This window comes from Pteronotus mesoamericanus, unplaced genomic scaffold (genome assembly GCF_021234165.1).
Source record: "Pteronotus mesoamericanus isolate MK-2021 breed Mesoamerican mustached bat unplaced genomic scaffold, CSHL_Meso_final contig_56, whole genome shotgun sequence".
Lineage (NCBI taxonomy): Eukaryota > Metazoa > Chordata > Mammalia > Chiroptera > Mormoopidae > Pteronotus > Pteronotus mesoamericanus.
Genome location: NW_026555201.1, coordinates 10,995,080 through 11,015,753, shown reverse-complemented (window position 1 = coordinate 11,015,753; position 20,674 = coordinate 10,995,080). Strand labels below are relative to the sequence as shown.

Sequence of the window (20,674 nt, the reverse complement as noted above, 5' to 3'; positions counted from 1 at the left end):
CACCCAGCCCACAAGAATGGTACTATCTTCAGAGTCTTGTGAAAGTTAACACAACTTTCCACATAACCCGTTCAATCCCTTTTGCCCTTTTGTAAATTGTACATCTCACAATTTACAAATGAAAACTCTTGTAATCAGATCTGCTTTATTCTTCATATTGAGGATCTGTAATTTCTATAGTAATCCTAATTTTAAATAGGTTAAGTCCTCTTTACACTTCTGTTCCATGGGATGTTCTAATACACTAGAGAAGGTACAAGACAAAAGACAGAATTCTGTACAAAGAGCATTCTGTTGACTTGTCAGGGTCCTGGCAAGAAAATTCATTCACCCCCATATGGTTTACATGGAGAGACTTGAACAAAGGAACTATTACTAGAGAGGACTGAGGTGGGGGGAGGGGAACAATACTGAGGTAGCAATACTGATGCACAGGAACCAGAGCAACAGTAGCAGCTGCCATTACCCACATAGCTGAGATGGGAACAGAAATGTCACCCAAATCCAGTAAGAGCTGAGAGTGCCCTGAGAAGGGATAGTTGTGGTCTGTCTCACAAGGATGCAGCCAAAGAGTAAAAACAGAAAGAAAATGATTCCTTCTCCCCACATCCTGCCAATGCCTCCTGAGTTAAATCACAGGAAGCCAGTCTGCAGGGCACTGTGAGGCGGTCATCAAGGGGAAGCGCCACGGCACCCAGGCAGGCAAAGAACCAATCTCAGCTTCAGGAGAGCTAAAAGGAAAGTAACCAGCACACACATTCTCCTCCAAAAAACAATTGAAAAAACCCCTGAAGTATACTAGTTTTAAAATTCCTGAACATTAAAGAATTTTCTACGCAGTAACTATTAATGTACATTGCAAATTTCTATTTCTATGTCACAACAGTCTTCTGAAAATAAAAAAGACTGCTTCTACATTTGCCATTTTGGACCTTACAAAAACTGCTTTCCAAAACTCATAGGACTTAGAGAAGCCTAGGTTAGAACTTCACCTAGAAACTAAAGAGATTTTAAAATTTGTTAACTTGGAATATTCCGCGACATGACAATAAAACCTGTAAGGGCTTCAAAAGATATGAATTCAAAGACAAAAAGGGACACGGGTGTACTGTTGGATAGAACAATTCAACTCCCATGTTTCTACCTCTTTTTAAATGAACTTCAACTGGTGCATTCTTTTTAAGACCTTTGGAGAAAAAAAATGTGCCCAAGTACACTTTTAGTTTAAAATGCTACTGCAGGCCGCCTGGTCCCTCAGGAGAAACGTTTACGCCCACCTCCCCCACTGAAACCCTGCAGGTTTTGATACACTCACCTGCTGTTCCACCTGTCGTTGGATGTAAACTAATGTTATGAGGTATGATAAAGTACTTAAAAAATTACACAGCAAACAGTACTGCTATTAATATTCCTAAAAGTAAAAAAAAGTAATAATAAAAAATAAAATGAGTATTATTCTCTTTAATGATCTCAGCATATTTCTCCTTTATGTGAATGTTGGAGGACAAAAGCTGGTATCACAACAAAGAAAACCATTTTCCAGTTTAACAGCTTCTACAAAGTAGTATTAAAACGTTGAAACTTTTGGACAAAAACAAAACAAAAAAGGTTGGTTTAATCAGTGTTCCTTTGAAAATCCTTTTGCTCCTCCCCAGGAATAAAATGTCCTTCTACGATGCTAGCACAGAGACAGATACCCAGCAAAAACTCGTTATCTACTGCTGGGCTTTCTCATTTTATTTTTGTCCATTCTGTTATATCCTGATGAATAAAAAACCTCCAAGTCTAAAATGACCACTAAATTTGTACATACTTATTCCCATTATCATTTTCTCTCTATAGACTCCATTTGCCAAAAACAAAAGCCCTAGCAACAGCAATGCTTTAGTCTTAACAAAACCCATCTTCTTTAAAAGAACACTACCTTATAAAGCATCAGAGGTGATTGCTGCAAGAAAGTAGCTTGCAACAATCAACGTTAAACCTGACTCTTTCAAACTTAAACAGAAACCATCGTAAGGTTTTCCCATGTAAGAGATGGTACTTAACTCCACAAAATTAAATGAGTGCTGAAGGCTACAGTATTTTCACTAAATAAATGGTTAATAAAGGTTATATATGAGAACCAAACATTAGTGTATATTTAGCACATCTGACTTAGATTTGTATTAATCAAGATAATTATTTTATAAATGTTTAAGGTCAATCAGTAGTTAAGCTGAAACAACTCTACTGAAAGTACCATCGTTCATACCCATTAAGTTACAAGAAAGAAATCACTAAGAGAGGTAACGGCTAAGTTAATTGTTCAAATTTTTATTTTGATGCAGAGTATGAGAAATGGACTTTTAAATCAACTAAATTTTATGGAAAATGAACAGCAAATAAATTAGACCCATGTTAAAGTAAAAGGTCCGCTAAATGTCCAAACTTAAGGATGTAAGAACCACAGATAAACTTCGATTTCACAGTCTTCTTTAAGACGTCGAAGTCTTCTGAACAACTTTACTATGAACTGGTCCAGGGCATATTAACAGCATACAGGAATGCTTAACAGGGGTGGTGATCAGGCACACGTTTCCTGCAAGGATCATACAACACACACGTAAGAAAAAAGTCAAATGGTGAAAATGAAAAGCATGACAGCAACCAAAAGTTTATATTACATACAAACACAGCTAGAAACTTAAGGCCATCATAACCCAAGTTTCTAAAAGCTGTTTCTACCTCCTAACATCCCTCAAAAACCATTTTATTAAGAGGACATTACAAAAAATCTGTAAAACAGAAAGGTCTGTTTTAATTGAGCAGTTCTCAACTTCTTGTCCAAACAACCTACTTAACAAATATTATTTTCCAGAAAATGATAACATGTATTTTTCAGAAAATGTTAATTCATGTCTTCAACTAATGTGTACTAAGGAATTTTACTAAATTAGTCAAAGACAGTGACTCTTAGCCAGAAGCTGTAAAATGAAAAGGCTTTGGGACCTCTAGATGAAAACCTCTGGATCATCATTCTAAATGCAGAAAACGCACGCCAATAGGTAAGGTGCTGATGGGACTGAGTGACCTGCCACAGTACCCCTTGCATCTCAGATGTTAAACTTTCATTCTCTGGTAACCACATAGTGAATGGCTCAGGAAGGTAGCATGGTAGGGTACTAATGCAGTATTTTTACTTAATGCCTTTTCAAGGAGCAAGGGCTTAAGAAGCTCTGCTTCTAAAGATAAGCACAACAGTTAAAAAAAGCAGAAAAAATTCAAAAACAGACCCAAGGAGAGTATAGCATACTGGAATCACATAAAGAGATAAACCCTTCCAACCTTGGTGACTAATGGGAGGATGACTACTGGATGCTGAAAGACGTCAATCCAGAAAAAGTTATCAGGCAGCCGTCAAAGGGCACTGACCTGAAAACGAGCCCCCTGGGTGTTACTTAACTAGTATGAAAAGTCCACAGCCCCATATATCAGAATTTCTGATATATTTAATAGATAAACCTCTGAAACAATGTTACCAGATCAAGTGAAGTATTAGGAGTATTTCAAAGGTGGTTGAGGGAGATGAATTATTTTGAAGATTTTTTGAGAGTGAATGTGGTTACACGACCTTGATCCCAAGTTGGAAAAATTTAATTATTGAACTCAGATAGTTGCCTCTTGCTATCATTCTGCTTAAAGACAATAAAAAACATTAACTGCATTTAACCATCTTTGGTGGCACTGCTTCCAAAAACCCTTTCTGTCCATTTCTCCTTTCCTGACTAATTTTCCATTTCAAAATATGGAAAACCAGCGATGGAAGTACTCTTCATTACCCTGTCCTCCCGATATCAGAAGCAGTGAATCTCCAGATTTTTCAGCCCAGTCCTCTTTTCACTACTAATCACAGAGGATTTAAGTACCATTTCATCTGTTCTCTATACATCCAAATCACTATTTTCTACTCTTTCCTTCCCCTAATATTATTAGAATAGCTGCCACTCATAGAGGCCAATGAAATGAGTACAGGGTCTGCATGAACAAGGTCCTCTATAACTTAGTGCATTTAAGATGCAATTTCCTAGTAGCATTCCTACCTCACCTCCTGTTACTATAGATGAACTCCCTGTGCCCCTGTCTAAAACCAACTCCAGCTCCTGTTCTCTGATCTCCCACTAACCCCTGCAGCTGCTTAGTGGACAGCTCCCCTGCCCTGCATCAATCATTTCCTCTTCTTAGGAAATCATTCCCACTTAAACTGAATTTCCAAAGTAAACACACCTCCTCTTGCTACTATCCCACTTCTCTGCCCCCAATCACAAGACTCCTCCAAAAAGCAGTCTATATATACTCTCTGCAATTCCTCTTTTCCCATTCCCTCCACTCCACTAAAACTCTTTGTCAAGATTACCAATGGCCTCCGTAATTAAGTCCAATTTTTAAGGTCAATTTTCTCTCCTTATCTTACTTGACCTAGTTGCATCATTTTGGCAGTTGATCACTCCTCCTCTCTAAATCCTTTCTTCATTTGGCTTCTGGACACACATTCCCTTGGTTTTTCCTCCCATCTCAGCAGCAACCGCCTACCAAGCAATCTTTAAAATTTTGTGTTACAGAAAACTTCAAATGCATATAAAAGCAGAAACTGTATCAGGAACCCTCATGTGGCCATCATCTAGTTTAAATAATTATCCATTCTTTACATTTCAGTGTCCTTTGCTGGTTGCTCTGAATTTTTCCAAACTTCTAACTGGAATTTTCTAGTGCTCAGTCCTTAAAGCCACTTTCCTTCTTTGGCTACATTCACTCTCTTGGCGACTGGACTAGTCTACTGGCTTTCAATGCCACATACAGGCTGACAATACCTAAATTTGTAATGACAGCTCCAACCTCTCTCCTAAACTACAGAAATCAACTTCCCAACTGAATAATCAAGAGACATCTCAAATGTCCCAAACTGACATCCACTTCTTCCCTCCCAAAGCCCTTCCCAGCTCAGTTAAGAGAAACTCGATATTTCTCCCTACAAAAACCTTGAATTATCCACAATCCCCTTTCCTCTCACACCCTGTATCCACCCCACAATCAAATCCTGCTGACTCTACCTTCAAAATATGTATCTTTTATCAACCACTTCTCACCACCTTCACTTTTATCTCCTGGTCCAAGCCACCATCCCCTCCCATCTCTCTGAACTACCACCAGGACATAAAATAAATGGTTTTGGTAAGTATTAATAGTAACAATTAAAATTATTAAATGAATTTTCAAAAGTTAAGATTTTCTGGCCATTTAACCATTTTTATGTTAATGAGTTTTTAAAAGAATTTGGCATTTTAGAAAAACTGCTGGTATAGTAACATGTAAGTAACTGTGCTAATTATGTGCTTAAGAATGTTGATATGGAACAGTGTACCCAGGACAGAAAACGACTGGAGCTGACCCATCATGGAAGAAAGTCATCAGTTCTGACTACTGCACACCCGCGCCCAAAAGCTCTCTGGTTCTTGACCTTTTCAAGTCTGCCTCTTTATGTGCCCTTTCAATTCCAAGTGCTATTCCGTGTCACCATACCCTGCTCCCCCCTAAGCTTTTCTGGTTTAAGTCTAAGAGTTGTGATAACATACTTTAACTAACTTGCGTAATTCTTTCATCTAAGCAAAAATTGCTACATTTTTTATCAAGAACCATTATATGCAGTTACCTTTTTTTTTTGGTTTCCATGTTAAGAACTTTTTCTAAGAAATGATTTATCGTGCTACAATACCTTGGTGCTGCTTTGATAATGTTGTCCACACGCAGAATCACCTCTGCTGCTTCAGCCGCACTCAGAAGTACTTGTCGCTTCACTTGGAAACTTTCTGTTATACCCAGTACTGCCATATCACCAATAGTACCTTCCTTCATATCTGACAACAAAAAGTACTTACTAAAAAAACCACAATTTTAACAAGTATCCAAACATCACTAATGACTTAAATAAAATTAAGCCTGTTATGAAAAATAAAATTACAACACCAAATTACTCAACTCTTACCACTCAAGAAAAGCCTTTTAAAAAAATCAAAACACCAACTACCGATTATTTGTATTAATGTAGGGCAACTACGTCAAATGATGAAAAATTTATACAAAACACTAGATCACCTAGCTTAACCTACTTATGTCTGTAAAATTACTACAGAAAATTTGCTCATCACTAATTACCATGAATTCTTAGGAACTGGATGAGAGGATTTAGAAGTAATTTATTTTTCTTCCTTTGAGAATCCTACTCCACCTTCCTACAGATCGTTATTCATCAGCTCTCCCTTGTCCATGACAGGACTATCTATCTATCTTCTAAGACTATTCCTATGATGTCCCAGATAGTTTGAGATATTTTACAATCTGAACTAAATCTGCCTTTTTGGCCACTTTTGTCTATGTATGAGATTTGCACTCAAGAATGTCTCAGAAGTTTACCATGAGACTGGGAGTTAATGCTGATTATATTATAAGACATATAGTTAAATTTACACTTATTTTGGAATGCTTATGTACTTAAGTTTTATAATTCATAATATAATAAACTAGTTACCAATCTTCCAACTAGATTTATACCCTTTATGGAAAACACAGAGTTTGGCAGTGTTGAGAATATGAAGTAAAATATTTTCCTAGAATATGTAAAGCTTACAAAAGGGCCAAAGGAGTCTTATATGGTTATCAAGAGAATTCACGAACAAAAAGAAAAGTAAAGATCTTGGTAAAGAGTTACTCTTGCCCTGGTTCGTGTGGCTCAGTGGACTGAGTGCCAGCCTGCGAACCAAAGGGTCACCAGTTCTATTCCCAGTCAGGGCACATGCCTGGGTTATAAGCATGGCAGTGGGGGGCACATGAGAGGCAACCACACATTGATGTTTTTCTCCCTCTCTTTATCCTTCCCTTCCCCCTCTCTAAAAATAAGTAAATATATTTTTTTAAAATAAAAGTTACTCTTAACAATTGCAAGGTCCCAGCTGATTCCTTACCCAGTCCAGCAGTTGTATTGCCTTCACTATGGGCAGCTCGGAGCTGTGCCACCAGATCTGCACTGTCATAGCCTGCATTGTCAGCTATTATAGTTGGCAACTATGAAGTGAAGAAGACAAGTGGTTACTATCTATTCTAGTATAACTCATTTATGACTACTTAGGATAGCTTTTTAAAAATTACATATTTAGAAACATTGTAAAATCTGTTTTTAATTACTGCTCATTGAGAAGATAAATTCCAGAATCAAATTTAAAGGTGGTATGATCCTGCTCTTTTTCTTAAGACCAAGAAAAGAAACATTTTATGCCCAAGTTAGAAAAATATATTCACTTAAAAACCATCAATACCAACAAAATTTAAGGTCACATCTCTTATTTTTAACTTACCATTCTCAGTGCTTTAGCATAAGACTCCATTGCAACAGCTTCTTTCCCTGGTGTTTTATTGGCAAGCTGTGTCACAGCATGAGCCATCAGCATCTCAGAGCAGCCTATGGATTAAAAATCCAGTAAGATACCATTATGCTTAGTTGTCTCAAAGACACTGAATTACTGACTTCCCTTAGGCATGTCAAGCATTTTAAAACTAAGTGCAAAAGCAACATACCATTTCGATAAGAACCATTAAAACCACTTACAATTTATGCTATACTTGAAGAAAATAAATAAAATGTTTTACCTCCTCCATAAACTGTTCTAGAATCTTTCACAGTTTGGGCAAGAACACAAAGAGCATCATGCAAAGATCTTTCGGCTTCATCTAAAATTTGTTGAGTGGCACCACGAAGAACAATAGTGCAAGCCTCACCTGATGTTAAAAAACAATATTCTTATGTCACAATAAGCACTTAATTATGAAACAAACATTTATGTGTTAGTTATACTTGTTTTGAAAGCTGATGTGTCTTCCACTGTTATACATTCTCTTTGCTGACAATTCACATTCATAATTCTAAGTTATCTAAAAATTATGTTGAAAATGCACTGTACACAAAGGTACAATTAACGTAAGGATGACCTCAAAACAGATCAAAATTAACAGAGATCATGCTTCACAAGAATTAGGACACATCATATTCTAACAGCTATGTAACTGTTTCTTTCACTTCAACAGAGCCTGACAAGGATTTGCTAAACCAAATCTACATAATCACTCACCAAGGGCTACTCCAGAAAAGTGAATGAGCTTGTCTTCTCCAATCATGACCTCCTCAATAAGCTTGCAACTTCCAAGCTTCACTAGTTCTGGGTGGTCAAAGGTAGAGGCAATTTCACCACCTATGAACATAAATTAAATGCACAACAGGTTTAAAATTTGCTTCTGAACAAGCAGTATTTAACAGGTAATCTATTAAAAGTTGATTGCTTATTGTATGCTAAGCACTCTTTGAAGCATCTCTTATGAAGTTGGCTTACTTTTTACAACAATCCTAATGAGATATGGTCCATTATTATGCCATTTAGAAATGATAAAATTGAGGCAAAGAGCTATTCAGTTTCTCATCCATGGTTATATAGTTTGAACAAATGACGTGAAGGTGGGATTCAAATCCAAGCAGTCTGGCTTCAGGCCTGTGCACGCACTGTATACTACCCTCCAAAGATTAAATGGAAACTTTAACATTTACCTTTAAGTCTGAATTTAAATAGATTCTCTTCTGAATTGGTCTATGAGACCAATACTCTTATGACCTAATCTCCCAAGCAAAAATGAAAACATTTAACTAGTCCTATTATGTCAACGGATGTATGAAATTTAGGAACAGTTTAATGGCACTTGGTATCTGCTATCACAATAACTGAAATGTCAGAAAGCCCTGTAAGACCTAGAAAAGGGGAAATATATACTGAAAATTTTCCAGAGCAAGTTTAATTGAGATGTCAAAAAAGTAAATTCATTTTATTCCTTATGTCTTATTTCTATTCCTATTTTCCCTCAACCTTTCATGCTGTAAACTGTAAGGGCTAGCCATTTCCTTTCCTGGTTCCTAATTAAGCAAAAGTTAGATTTCCATTTTAAAATCCTTTTCTCTAGATCATCAATCTCTTTTAATAAAGCAGAATCCCTCTATCATCACCCACCCCTCTTCGCCTTATCGATATATCTGCTGAATAATTAATGCTTCACATGTATATTTACAATTAATTTATTAAAAAGAACTCTGGTATTCCCAACTTTACTAACTTATACTGATAATCTGTATGACTGAAATTCTTTTTGGTTGGCAAATTTCTGAGATTTTGTTTTCTAAGTAAGAGACCCTATCAGTGTTTGGAGCATCATATCCCAAAAATTAGACTAATTTGGCCTGTGAGAATTTTCACTTTTCCTACACTCACTCATCTTTATCTGCTTACAAGGTATTTCTTGGTATTTGCAAGAAACAATTTCACACACTATGACTACATGTAAGCTAATATCAAGGGGGTCAACCTCGGTTGGTATAATTGGTGCAGTAAATTTTCTTCTGAGTATATGTGGCAATTTCATGTATCAAGTCCTTATGATATCAACTTATCCCATGAATGTGCTATCATTCACATTTCTTTTGTCTTTAAGTTTATTGCATTAAAGAACAGTTACATAAACATAAGCATCTTAAGTTTTATAACCTTAAGCATCAAGTGTGCAATGGCTTTTAAAGAACTTTAATTAGAACAGATAAAACCACTTTGAATTAATAAAATGAAAAAGTCTCTTTTTAGGTCAGAAGATGATGTTTCTTAGATTATTAAAAATGGCTTAAGAATTCTGAAATGAGACCAATGCTACTCTCTGCATTCATTAGTACCCTTTAATTTATTTTAATACTCATGGCAGTTCCAAACTAAAGTCAACATTCTCAGTGGCTTTCCATCTCAAACCCCACTCTCCTTAATTCTCATTGCCAGATCCCAAACCAACTTTCCAACCTATTCATTTATTTTCAAGGACCTAAAAATTAAAAGTTTTTAATGCTTAGTTCTTACAGGGCTGTTTAGAACTTACTTTAAAATCCATTACCACAATAGAAAGTAAACAAGTTGCACTCTTAATGTCATTTTGATTTAGACACACCTTACCTGTAAACATCATTTCTACCGCATGCAACTGAAATTACATTACTCACACCTCTTCTGAAGGGTGGGTGCTGGAGTATACTAACTTTTCATCACACATTGCCAGACTGTTCCATACTTAATTCAACATTTACTGCTTCCAGAAATTTTCAAAACGTAATGAAAGCAATGTTGAAGTATTTGACCCACTGCCTGTCATATGGTTAAGTGTTCAATAAAGACTATCATAACTGCACTACCATACAGGGCACAAAGCATTAAACTACCAACTTAGCATTAGAAATAAGTAAATGAAAAACTAGATAAAAACATAAGATTCTTTTTTTCAAGCTCTAGCTTGCAGAGACTTTATGTTTAGGACAGTGGTCCCATGGGTTTGTGAAAAATAACATAGTATGTATCTTTAAAATAACACAACAAAAAGCAATCTTTACCCACGGTAAATCTGGCATATAATTTAGCATATTAAATATAATGTAATTGCCCTGGCTGGTGTGGCTCAGTGGATTGAGCGCTGGCCTGCGAACAGAAGTGGCCAGTGTAATTCCCAGTTAGGGCACAGGCCTGGGTTGCAGGCCAGGTTCTGAGTTGGGCATGTGCAAGGCAACTGAGAGATGTTTCTTTCCCTTTCTTTCTCCCTCCCTTCCTCCCTCCCTAAAAATATATAAAATCTTTTTTAAAAAATAAAAATAATGTAACTAAAGATAGCCAAAAAGCGTACATCAGATTTCAGGCTAACTTAAAAGGGATTTCTTTGTACTCTCAGCAATGAGTTACATATACAGCTGGCCCGTGAACAACATGAGTTTGAATTCCATTGGTCCACTTGTAAGCAGGCTTAAAAAGCTGGACCTGTGCAGTTCAAACCCATGTTATTCAAGGGTCAACTTCTTCACTGCAGTTTGGTGCACAGGGCTGACTTTAAGTTTCTGCAAAGTCAAAAGTTATATGCAATTTTCAACTGCCTGTGGCTGGGAGTTGGCTCCCTCACTCACCCTGCATTGTTCAAGAGTGAACTGTACTAAAACTCAGTAAATAAAAAGAGGGATTATTATGTTTGTTAGAATTTAATGACTTTCCCCCATACCTGTGACAAGAGCCAGGCGTTCCACACCTGCGAAATCTGCATGCTCAATGGCCATAACACCAGCAGCACCAAAGAGCTGTTCAGGATAATTATAAATTAATTGCCTATAAATAAAATACATAAAAATATTGTTACGCCACAAGATAAAATACAGTAGATTTTTTTTTAAAAAATCCACAGGGGGAAAAAAACATGGAAAAATTTTTACCTCCCCCGTTATCAAAGAAATGAAAATTAGAACAAGATACAATTTCTTAAATATACAATAATTTAGAAATTATAACACTAGTGCATCCATGCTAGTATTAGAAATAGGTTTTTTTTTTTAAATTACTGCTACTGCTATAAACTAGAAAGAAATTCAACAGTAATGCATCAAAACCAAAATACTCATATGCTTTAATTACACTGCTGATAATCTACAGCAAGAAAATTAGGTAATAAAACATGTAATGAAGATATCTGAAAGGATTTTTATATAAAATAATACTTGCCAATCACTCCAATGTCCACCAGGAAAGTACATTTGTATAAATGAAAATTTAAAAATTATAAAAAAATTTGTAATTTTAAGTAAAAAATATATATACTGTTAGATTTAAAAAGTGAGTTACCAGTTTATGGTATATGATCTCAACTAAGTAAAAAATGAAACTAGAACACCACACACAGAAGTCAACTTAAAGGAAAGAATTCCTGAGGTTAGACTCTAGATTGTTTCTTCTTCATACTTTTCTATGTTCCAAAATGAACATGTTACTTTTACAATAGGAGTAAAAAGAACATGTGTTTATAACTTTTTAAAAAAGCAGAATTATAATTTTATAATACACTGCTAGGCAAAATGTTATCAGATTCACAGATCACATAGATTTAAAAGTAGGTTTAGAAACCTACTTTTCAAAAGCCAACATTGGGCTTAAAACAGTTATTTTTCCTCAAACATTCTCTCTAAGTCAACTAAGACCATTTATTTCATTGATCTGTGCTACTCCTCTTGATATTTTCCTCATTCAAAACAATCCATAAGCCCTGGCTGGTATGGTATTCAGTGCCAACCTGCAAACCAAAGGGTCATTGGTTTAATTCCCGGTCAGAGCATATGCCTGGGTTGTGGGCTGGGTCCCCAGTTGGGGACGAGAGGTAACCAATCGATGTATCTTTCCCACATCGATGCTTCTCTCCCTCTCATTCTCCCTCCCTTCCCCTCTCTCTAAAAATAAAGAAAATCTTTTTTAAAAAATTCATAGAAGCCTTAAATACTAATAATTAAGGATATATGAGAAAGGTTTGTATTTTCATACAAATGAAAAGCCTTAAAATTCTTATTATTTTCATCCCTTCATTCTTGCTTTATTTTTATGCTAGCTTTTTACTACTTTAAACTCCTATCATTTAATACAAAATTAACTCTCCACCAAATATATGTATACTACAACAAAACTAGTAACTGCCAAATCAGGAAACAGCTACTGTCAAGATAAAAAGGTTTAGTAAAGTATAATCACACAATATCACTAAAATTATAATGCAAATGACTTGCCGTATTATTTAAAAAAAAAAAAACAAAAAAAAACAGCAGTTCCTAAATAAATTGCTACATAAGGTATTTCCATAAATCTTTTTAGAAAAAAATCCTTTCTTAGATTGTTACGAATATGGTTAATGCAAGAATACACAGACCTGTTAATAAAGCAATTTATTCCATGCTTAAGAATACGTTCAACTTTCTCCTTCATTTTTTCCTTTTCTGCATGTTCTATTTCTGCCACCTTTGCTGTAGAATCGACTCTTACACGAGAACCAAATATCTAAGAAAGGGAAAAGCAAAACAACAACATCGCTTTAATTACTCTTCAGAGTCCCACAGCATATGTAAACATTTTTATGTGAATACACCAAAAACTGTTGGCATGTGTATATATTTGTATATACTCAAGTTTTTTGGTGCAACTGATTCCAAGTTTATAGCAGCTAGCAATCAAGAATTTCAAGAAATGTAAACATACCTTTATTTTGTCTGTATCCATACCAGTATTTGCAATAAGAATCTTAGCATTTTCAATTCGCTTTGGTTGATTTACTCCAATTTTTTTATCCAACAGAAAGCCTACAATACGAGGAGAGTTTTGTAGTAAATACTTCAAGATTGAGTTAGTAACTCTTACAAAGTTGTCTGCTTTATCAAATTATTGGGTTGGCCAAAAAGTCCATTTAGTTTTTTCAATAAAATAAAAGACACATTTTTCATTTTCACCAATAATTTTATTGGTTTCGATATTTTGAGTGTGTTGGCAATCTCCCACACAGTAGAACACTGATTCTTCTCAATTAATGTCTTGCTTTGATCACTATCAACTTCAACGAGTCTACCCAGCCACTGTCCAGCAAGAAATCTCCAGCACAAAATTTTGCAAACCACTTCTAACACATTCAATCAGCCATAGCACCTTCCCCATACACTGCACAAATCTCTTTTTGCATTTCAGTTGTGTTTTTACCTTTCTGGAAATAATAAAGCATAATATGCAGAAAGTGTTGCATATCTTCTTCCATCTTCAATACTAAAATGACTACACAAAAATTCACCAATTTTGATTTTTTTAAAACTGCACACCAATATGACAGCTGTCACAATACAATCTAACAAAACTGTTTTGAATGAAGTTAAAGACAACTAAGCGCTACTAGAGCAATCTTAGGGGAAAAAACCAAACAAACTTCTGGCGAACCCAATACTTTCAAAAAATACACTTAAGTCTAATTTAAGACTTTAATACTTAGACTAAGTCTAAGCTCCTAGAGAGACCCTATAAATCATTCTAATCACTAGAATAGTAATCACAAAAATCATTTTAGAAGGTCATTTTAAAAATATATAAAACAGAAAAATTCAAGAGCACAGCACAAATGTTTAGAGCAAACAGTATTTTGAAACTTGTATTTCAGAAATACAGCATACTACATACACAGGAATGTGGGCTGCAATGTAAAGGTATTATGTCTACTCTTATTAACATAAAACCAATATAAAACAGGGTGGGAAGATTCAGATACACGGGGTATTGCTAGAGATTACTGGAATTTAAAGAACCGAGACTGATGATAAAATGAAAAAGCCATGGACAATGGAGTCAGACAGACCTGGCCCCAATTATGCTTCTGCTGCATACAGGCTATGTATGCAACCTTGGAAAATGTATTCAACCTTACTCATTTGTAAAACAGGAATGTAAGCAGTGGCATAGATAGGTATCAGTCACCAGCCTAAGGCCCTGTTGATTTAGAACTATCATTCAAGGACAGTACTGCTTCTCCAGGCTTCTTTTAGATGCACATGTAACTTTTATTAAGCCATTATCATCTTGGGTTTTCTGCTCTACTAAGCAGAACCTAATTCTCACTCACTGGGTCAGTACAACAACAAATGGGATTTTAAGTAAAATTCCTATTAGAATGCCTGGCACAGAGCAGATAAAGAAAGGTAACTATTTTTGTTTTATCTTTCCCTACTACCAGCCCCTATCTGGAAATGCTACAGTGCCCTTGCCCATAAACTCAACCAAGAATATTTGCAGACTTGTTACTCCCTTGGAAGACACAGCTGACATGCAGCAATACTTGGACTCTGTATCAGTGGTAAAGCAGAAACTGTAAGGCACAACTTATTTCTTTCTTATCTATAGAAGAGAATGCATAAACTACATCTATAGGTCATTTTGAAGTAAATACAATGTAAAGGTACTTGGAAAATTCCTACTTTATGGACAAAGTACATTAGGAAAATAGCAATTGCTGAGACTAATTTATCACTCTTTAAGAACACCAAAAAACAAACAGGGTCTGTCAGAAGTAAACACCTGCTTGTGTGGAGTTGACAGGGTAATAATATGGGTGTAATAATTTCTAGTTTTAATTTGAATATTTCACTTAAAATGTCATATGGTATGTTTGAGTGTGATGTTATGTTAAAGAATTACATGTTTATGATTTTGTAATTAAAAATGGGCCTTATTTGTACCGGACCCTGTAAAACTCCAACACCTGCCAACTAAATGATTTGACTTATCCCAGACCCTTCCTGGAGAACAGATGTAATTAATCCTGGGAAAAAAGGTCATTTGAAAATAGCTGACTTCCAGAAAAAGAAAACAGTAATTTATCTTTATTAGAAACTGAAAATATCTTCCAAGTATAAACAGAACCTAGATATTATCAAAAGGCTAGGATGATGTGAGATGAAGAACACTGTCAATTTAACAAATAGGTGAAAATGACAAAAATGGCTATAATATAATTTTTGTCCTTAAAGACAGATTTTTCTGGTAAACACTAGTAAAGCGTTACTAGTCCTGACTAGTTAAAAACAGGATTCACTCAGTATTTACCTGTCAACAGCTCCTCATAGCTTGTTTGCCCACATTCAACATATATACATACCTTCATCTAAATAGGAATCTGCCAGGCTTCCTCCAAGTTTCTTGATGACATGAATTGCCTCCAGATTACCAGAGCCTTTCAATCTGAGAACAGCTTCTACAGCTAACTTAGTAAAGTGATCTTTGTGATGAGTAAGAAGTTTTGAAGATAATGTTGTTCCTGCAATGTTCATTAAATCTTGGCGGAATTTAACTTCATCAGAACTAAAAAAACAATCACACAAGAAAACTCATGGACTTTCTTACTATCAAATGCTTAAATTTACTTCGTCATCCTTAAATGTTTCTTCTGAGATATCAACCCTATTTTATTTTTCAAAATTTATTGAGATATTCATCTGTCAATACATAATTTCACCCCAACTAGTCAGGACTCACATGTTAAGAATTAAACCTCACCAGTAAGCAAACAATGCAAATTAAAGGATATTATTTTCCTCACCACCAAACTGGTAAACTATAATGAAAAAACACAAGCACACAGAAGCATACCAAACGATATCAAGATCACGAGGAAACAGATGCTGTTATACAGGTATAAATTGTAAAGTGTATAAAGTGTAAATTAGTAAATGTTTTTCCAGAGGATTACTTATCTTTGAACCCAGCAATACTTCTTGAAACATTTTTGGGGGTAATAAGTGTGTCACAACATAAAGCGAAATGCTGTCGAAACACTAATCTCCAGCTACAGATGAATGTATTATACTGCAGTAATACAATCAACAGCATACCTCAATTAAACATATTACAGAGAATATTAACACCCAAAAATGTGGTTGTTATTTAACTACATTAGAGGCGAATGATCCTCTACACAATGCTACTATTTGTTTCACTTACTGTGATTATCTAGGCAAAAAATGAACACCCTAACTTTAACTTAGTGGCTCTCTCTGTAGTGTGGGGTTTTATGTTGGGGCAGGATGAGGCAGCAGAATCATGTTTGTATATGTTTTCCCTGTTCTCTAGACTTTGTACACTGAGCACACTTTACAAAGAATGTCAAATACTTATCATAGTGTTTTGGTATACCAACCCATGGTCGACTGCAGAATTCAGCAGGGCCTGTCTTGCTGCCTTTGTGGCTTCTCTCCAACCCGCAATGATGGTCTGTGGATGAATCTTTTTTGCAATTAAAGATTCTGCTTCCTATTAATAAACAGAGGAAAATACTTGTCAATAGTAAAAATGTAAGAACTTGATTATTTTTGACACTGAAAACCACAGTAGTAAAAAATGATTAATAAAACGAAGTATAACTCACTCAGACAGCCTTACCCTTAGTAATTCCGCTGCTAAAACAGTAACAGAGGTAGTGCCATCACCAACTTCATCATCTTGAACCCTTGACATATCTAGAAAAACAAGTTAGTTGTTAACCCACTTATATTTGATTCTGCCTTTTAAATTACTTCTGTGTCGCTTACCTAATCCTCCAAATATACCCACTACCAATACACCTCACCTGCCTGGTTGCCTCACATGACAAATTCTTAGGAATTTTTCGGTATAAAATGCAATACTTTTACCATCAATAATTACACGGCATTCCAGAAGCTTGTATTTTAATAATGACAGTAACTCAAAAGTGAACAGTCGAAAGTACAGTTAGTCAACACAGCCTGTTAAAAACGTATTTCAAAATGTTAACAAAACAGTACCATCTTCAGACTCACCAACTAAAACTTTAGCTGCTGGATTGTCAACACCAATGTTTTTCAGAATAGTTGCACCATCGTTGGTCACCATGAGAGAGGCATCTCGACCACTGCTTAACAGAATTTTGTCCTACAAGGAACATATTTGGCTGAAGATGTAAACATATCTTTAATGCATGGGTCAATCTATAACCTCATATACTGCTAATGGGTACCTATCCTGGATGTCTATTTGGCAAAATCCATTATAATTTTTTTAATGCATACACCCACAAGCAAGCCTTGGTATCTACCTTGGTAAAAACACTAGAAGATCAATGGAGACATAAACAAGGTTGTTTCAGCATTGTAATACCAAAACAATAGAAACACACTAAGTATCACTCAGTATAGTCACAGATATAAACTATAAAATAATTCAGATGCTGACTACTATTGACACTTGAAGAGGCAAGATTTTAACAAAGCAAACTACAGGAAAACTACAATATAAATAATATCTAAATAAACTATAATCTGACAAGTATAGAAGAAAATACATAAGACACACATATATTTACATAAGTGAACAAAGATACTGGAAAGATTTACATCCTATTGGTAACAGTGGCTGTCACGGGGGAGGGGAGTGGCATGGAATGGGACTTCAGCCGTATGAATACTGTTCTGATTTTTAGTAAGGAGACTGTGTCCATGTCTTACCTGTAGAATTAAGTTTCAAAGATTTAAAAAGCATCAGAAAGTTGTCGTTTACTATGTTTATTTCCACTAAGAACTCTAAACAGTATCAAAACATAAGAATCGCGTTTTTCTTACCATGCCCTTGGGTCCCAAGGTGCTCTTCACCAAGTCTCCAATAGCAATGGCACCAACAAAGGAAGACTGGGGTAAAAATCAAAGAGATTTTCAAAATCAATTCTAGTCTTAAAATTGTAAAAGTATAACTGCATCTTTACAAGGAGAGCAAGGCTTACCAGACGAGCTGTCTCTGCTCGCTCCTCATCAGCTCCAGCCTTGAAGATGTTGACAGGTGCAAGGGAAAGGGACGCCTGAAAAGGAAAAGTGAGAACCAGTTTGAATACCAATATTCTTTTTAAATTATTTCAATTTCGCTTTTTATTTTTCAACTAGCGTTTACATTCCATGTTATATTAGTTTCAGGTGTCCAGCCTATGGGTTAGTCATTTCTATAATTTAGAAAATGACCCCCGGGATAAGTCTTGCTGTACCCACCTGAATGCCAAGATTCCTCAATATATATACTTAGATGCCTTCCCCAAGACTTCCAAGTAGATAGATAAAAAATTAATTTATAGAACAGTGTTTTTTTCCTAACAAATAAAGCTCTCCATCATCCGGGCAGTCATTTATTTAAGGGGGAAAAGGGATTGCTAAAGCTGTATAAAAGGACCTTGCGTTTTGTATCTACGAGTGCTCCAGGAACAAAAATTATACACTGAAGAAATTAACTGTTAAGAAATGCAAGACTGAAGTTGATTTTAATCTAAGGAAAAGGCAGGCAAAGGGGGTAGGCCACTAGCGGGACAACCGCCAGGCGGACGGGACAGCGCGGCGGCCTAGCTCCCACCCGCCCGCTCCTTCCTCGCCACCCCAAACTCCGCCCCGACGAAGGCGGGGCCTGCCTCAGCGGCCCGCCCGGGGCACTAGAAATTTCTCCGCTTGGGGGTGAGTCGCGGCCCTCGGAGTTCTCGGACTGCGGAGAGGCCGTCTCAGAACCGAGACGTTGGCCTGGAGGCCCACCCCTTCCCCTGGCCCGCACCGAGGGCTTCACCCGCGGGCTGGGCACAGGCCACACGCCCTGGCCCGCACCATGTGCAGCGGTTGTGGGGGACAGATACAACGCGCCAGCTGCGCTGGAAGGACTAGAGGGGGCAGAGGAGCGGCAGGACACAGCGGGGTATGGCGGGGAAGGACCAGCGGGGCTAGGCTCACCATGGTTCCGAGGAGTTGGCCCCTCACGCTACTCCTTCACAGTTCGCGGCCGGGGATGAGAGGAAAGAGAAGCCGGATGTGACGCCACACGCCCTACTGCAGGAGGCGGGGCTTCGGCCGGCGCAGCAGCTCCAGCCGAGCTCCGCCCGCGGGGCAGGAGAAGGGCGTCCCACTGGTCGTAAACGCAGGTCTTCCTGCGGGAGGGGTGGGACCTCGGCTCGCACCGCGTCCCCTGCGGAAAGACCCGCTAAAGACCAGAAAGGGGGCCGGGGGAGGGGGGCGGAGCGGTGCCTGACCTCTTGCTTGGGGCGCAACGGGTTGGGAGTAGGAGCCCCGAATAACAAAAGACGTTTTGTGGGGAGGGGGCCAGAAGGAGCTCGCACCTTGTTCTTACATTTACTATTTAAAAACTTGTCCCTGGCTAGCGTGACTCCTCGGATAGAGCGCAGGCCTGCGAACCGGAGGGTCGCTGGTTTAATTCCTAGTCAGGGTACATGCCTGGATTGCGGGCTGGGTCCCCAGTTGTGGGCCGAGAGAGGCACCAGATGATGCATCTCTCACACATTGATGTTTCCCTCTTTTTCTCCCTCCTTTCCCCTCTAAAAATAAGTAAAATCTTTATATATAAAATAAAAATTTATTCGTTTCTCTCATCTACCAATCCTTTTTTCCATTTGACGAACTTATCAATTAGCAAGCTCGTGAATATTTAGCAATTGTTAACATTGATGTTTTCAATTTTTAATTGTTTCTACCCTTTAGGTACACTCTCAAAGGGTTAGTTTACACAAGGGATTGACAAACTATGGGGAGCCAAATCCCACCTGCCTATTTCGTGATACCTGAAAATCATATGAAACATATTTTGGTGTCCATGGCTTAGCTGGAACACAAGCATTCCTATTAAATTTTTATACTCTGCAATACAATACAGTTATACAATGGCAGAGTTGAGTAGTTGTGATAGAATGTATAACCCATAAAGCTTAACATATTTATGACCTGATCCTTTATAGAAAATGTTTGCCGAGCCTGGTTTACACTCTTCCCAGAACATCATGAAAAGGGATGTTCTGATTGGACAAACTGTTACTTTAAATCTACCAAAAATCATGTGTTCATGGGAAAATTTGCTCTTCTTTCAGGAAGTGCCCTTTGATAAGTATATACCAAATCACAAACAGGGGTGTCCAACCTTTCAGAGTCTCTGGGTCACACTGGACCAAGAGTTGTCTTGGGCCACACATTAATTACACAAACACTAATGAAAGCCAAAAAAAAAATTCAATGTTTTATGTAAATTTACGATTTTGTGTTGGGCTGCATTCATAGCCATCCTGGGCCGCGGGTTGGACACCCCTGAGACTAGAATGAGCAGTCACAATAATGAGAAGCTAAGATACCTACACAAAACGGCTGTTTTTATTGTGGGCAAATCACACACCTAGAAATATGTCCTTTGGCAGGCAACCC

General features: G+C 37.0%; 1 protein-coding gene across 1 annotated transcript; it reads right to left on the bottom strand.

The window, feature by feature from the left end:
* Positions 1-2,300: 2,300 nt before the first annotated feature.
* Positions 2,301-19,293, bottom strand: CCT2 (chaperonin containing TCP1 subunit 2). Its single transcript, XM_054580094.1, has 16 exons — positions 19,202-19,293; positions 18,223-18,297; positions 18,065-18,130; positions 17,267-17,378; positions 16,869-16,945; positions 16,627-16,739; positions 15,589-15,791; positions 13,158-13,258; positions 12,832-12,959; positions 11,149-11,252; positions 8,160-8,279; positions 7,681-7,809; positions 7,389-7,492; positions 6,999-7,098; positions 5,753-5,894; positions 2,301-2,581 (listed from the first exon to the last, which is right to left on the bottom strand). Exons 1-16 carry the CDS (start codon positions 19,202-19,204, stop codon positions 2,551-2,553), a joined length of 1,608 nt encoding a protein of 535 aa, XP_054436069.1. The 5' UTR covers positions 19,205-19,293; the 3' UTR covers positions 2,301-2,550.
* Between the last annotated feature and the right edge of the window lie 1,381 nt (positions 19,294-20,674).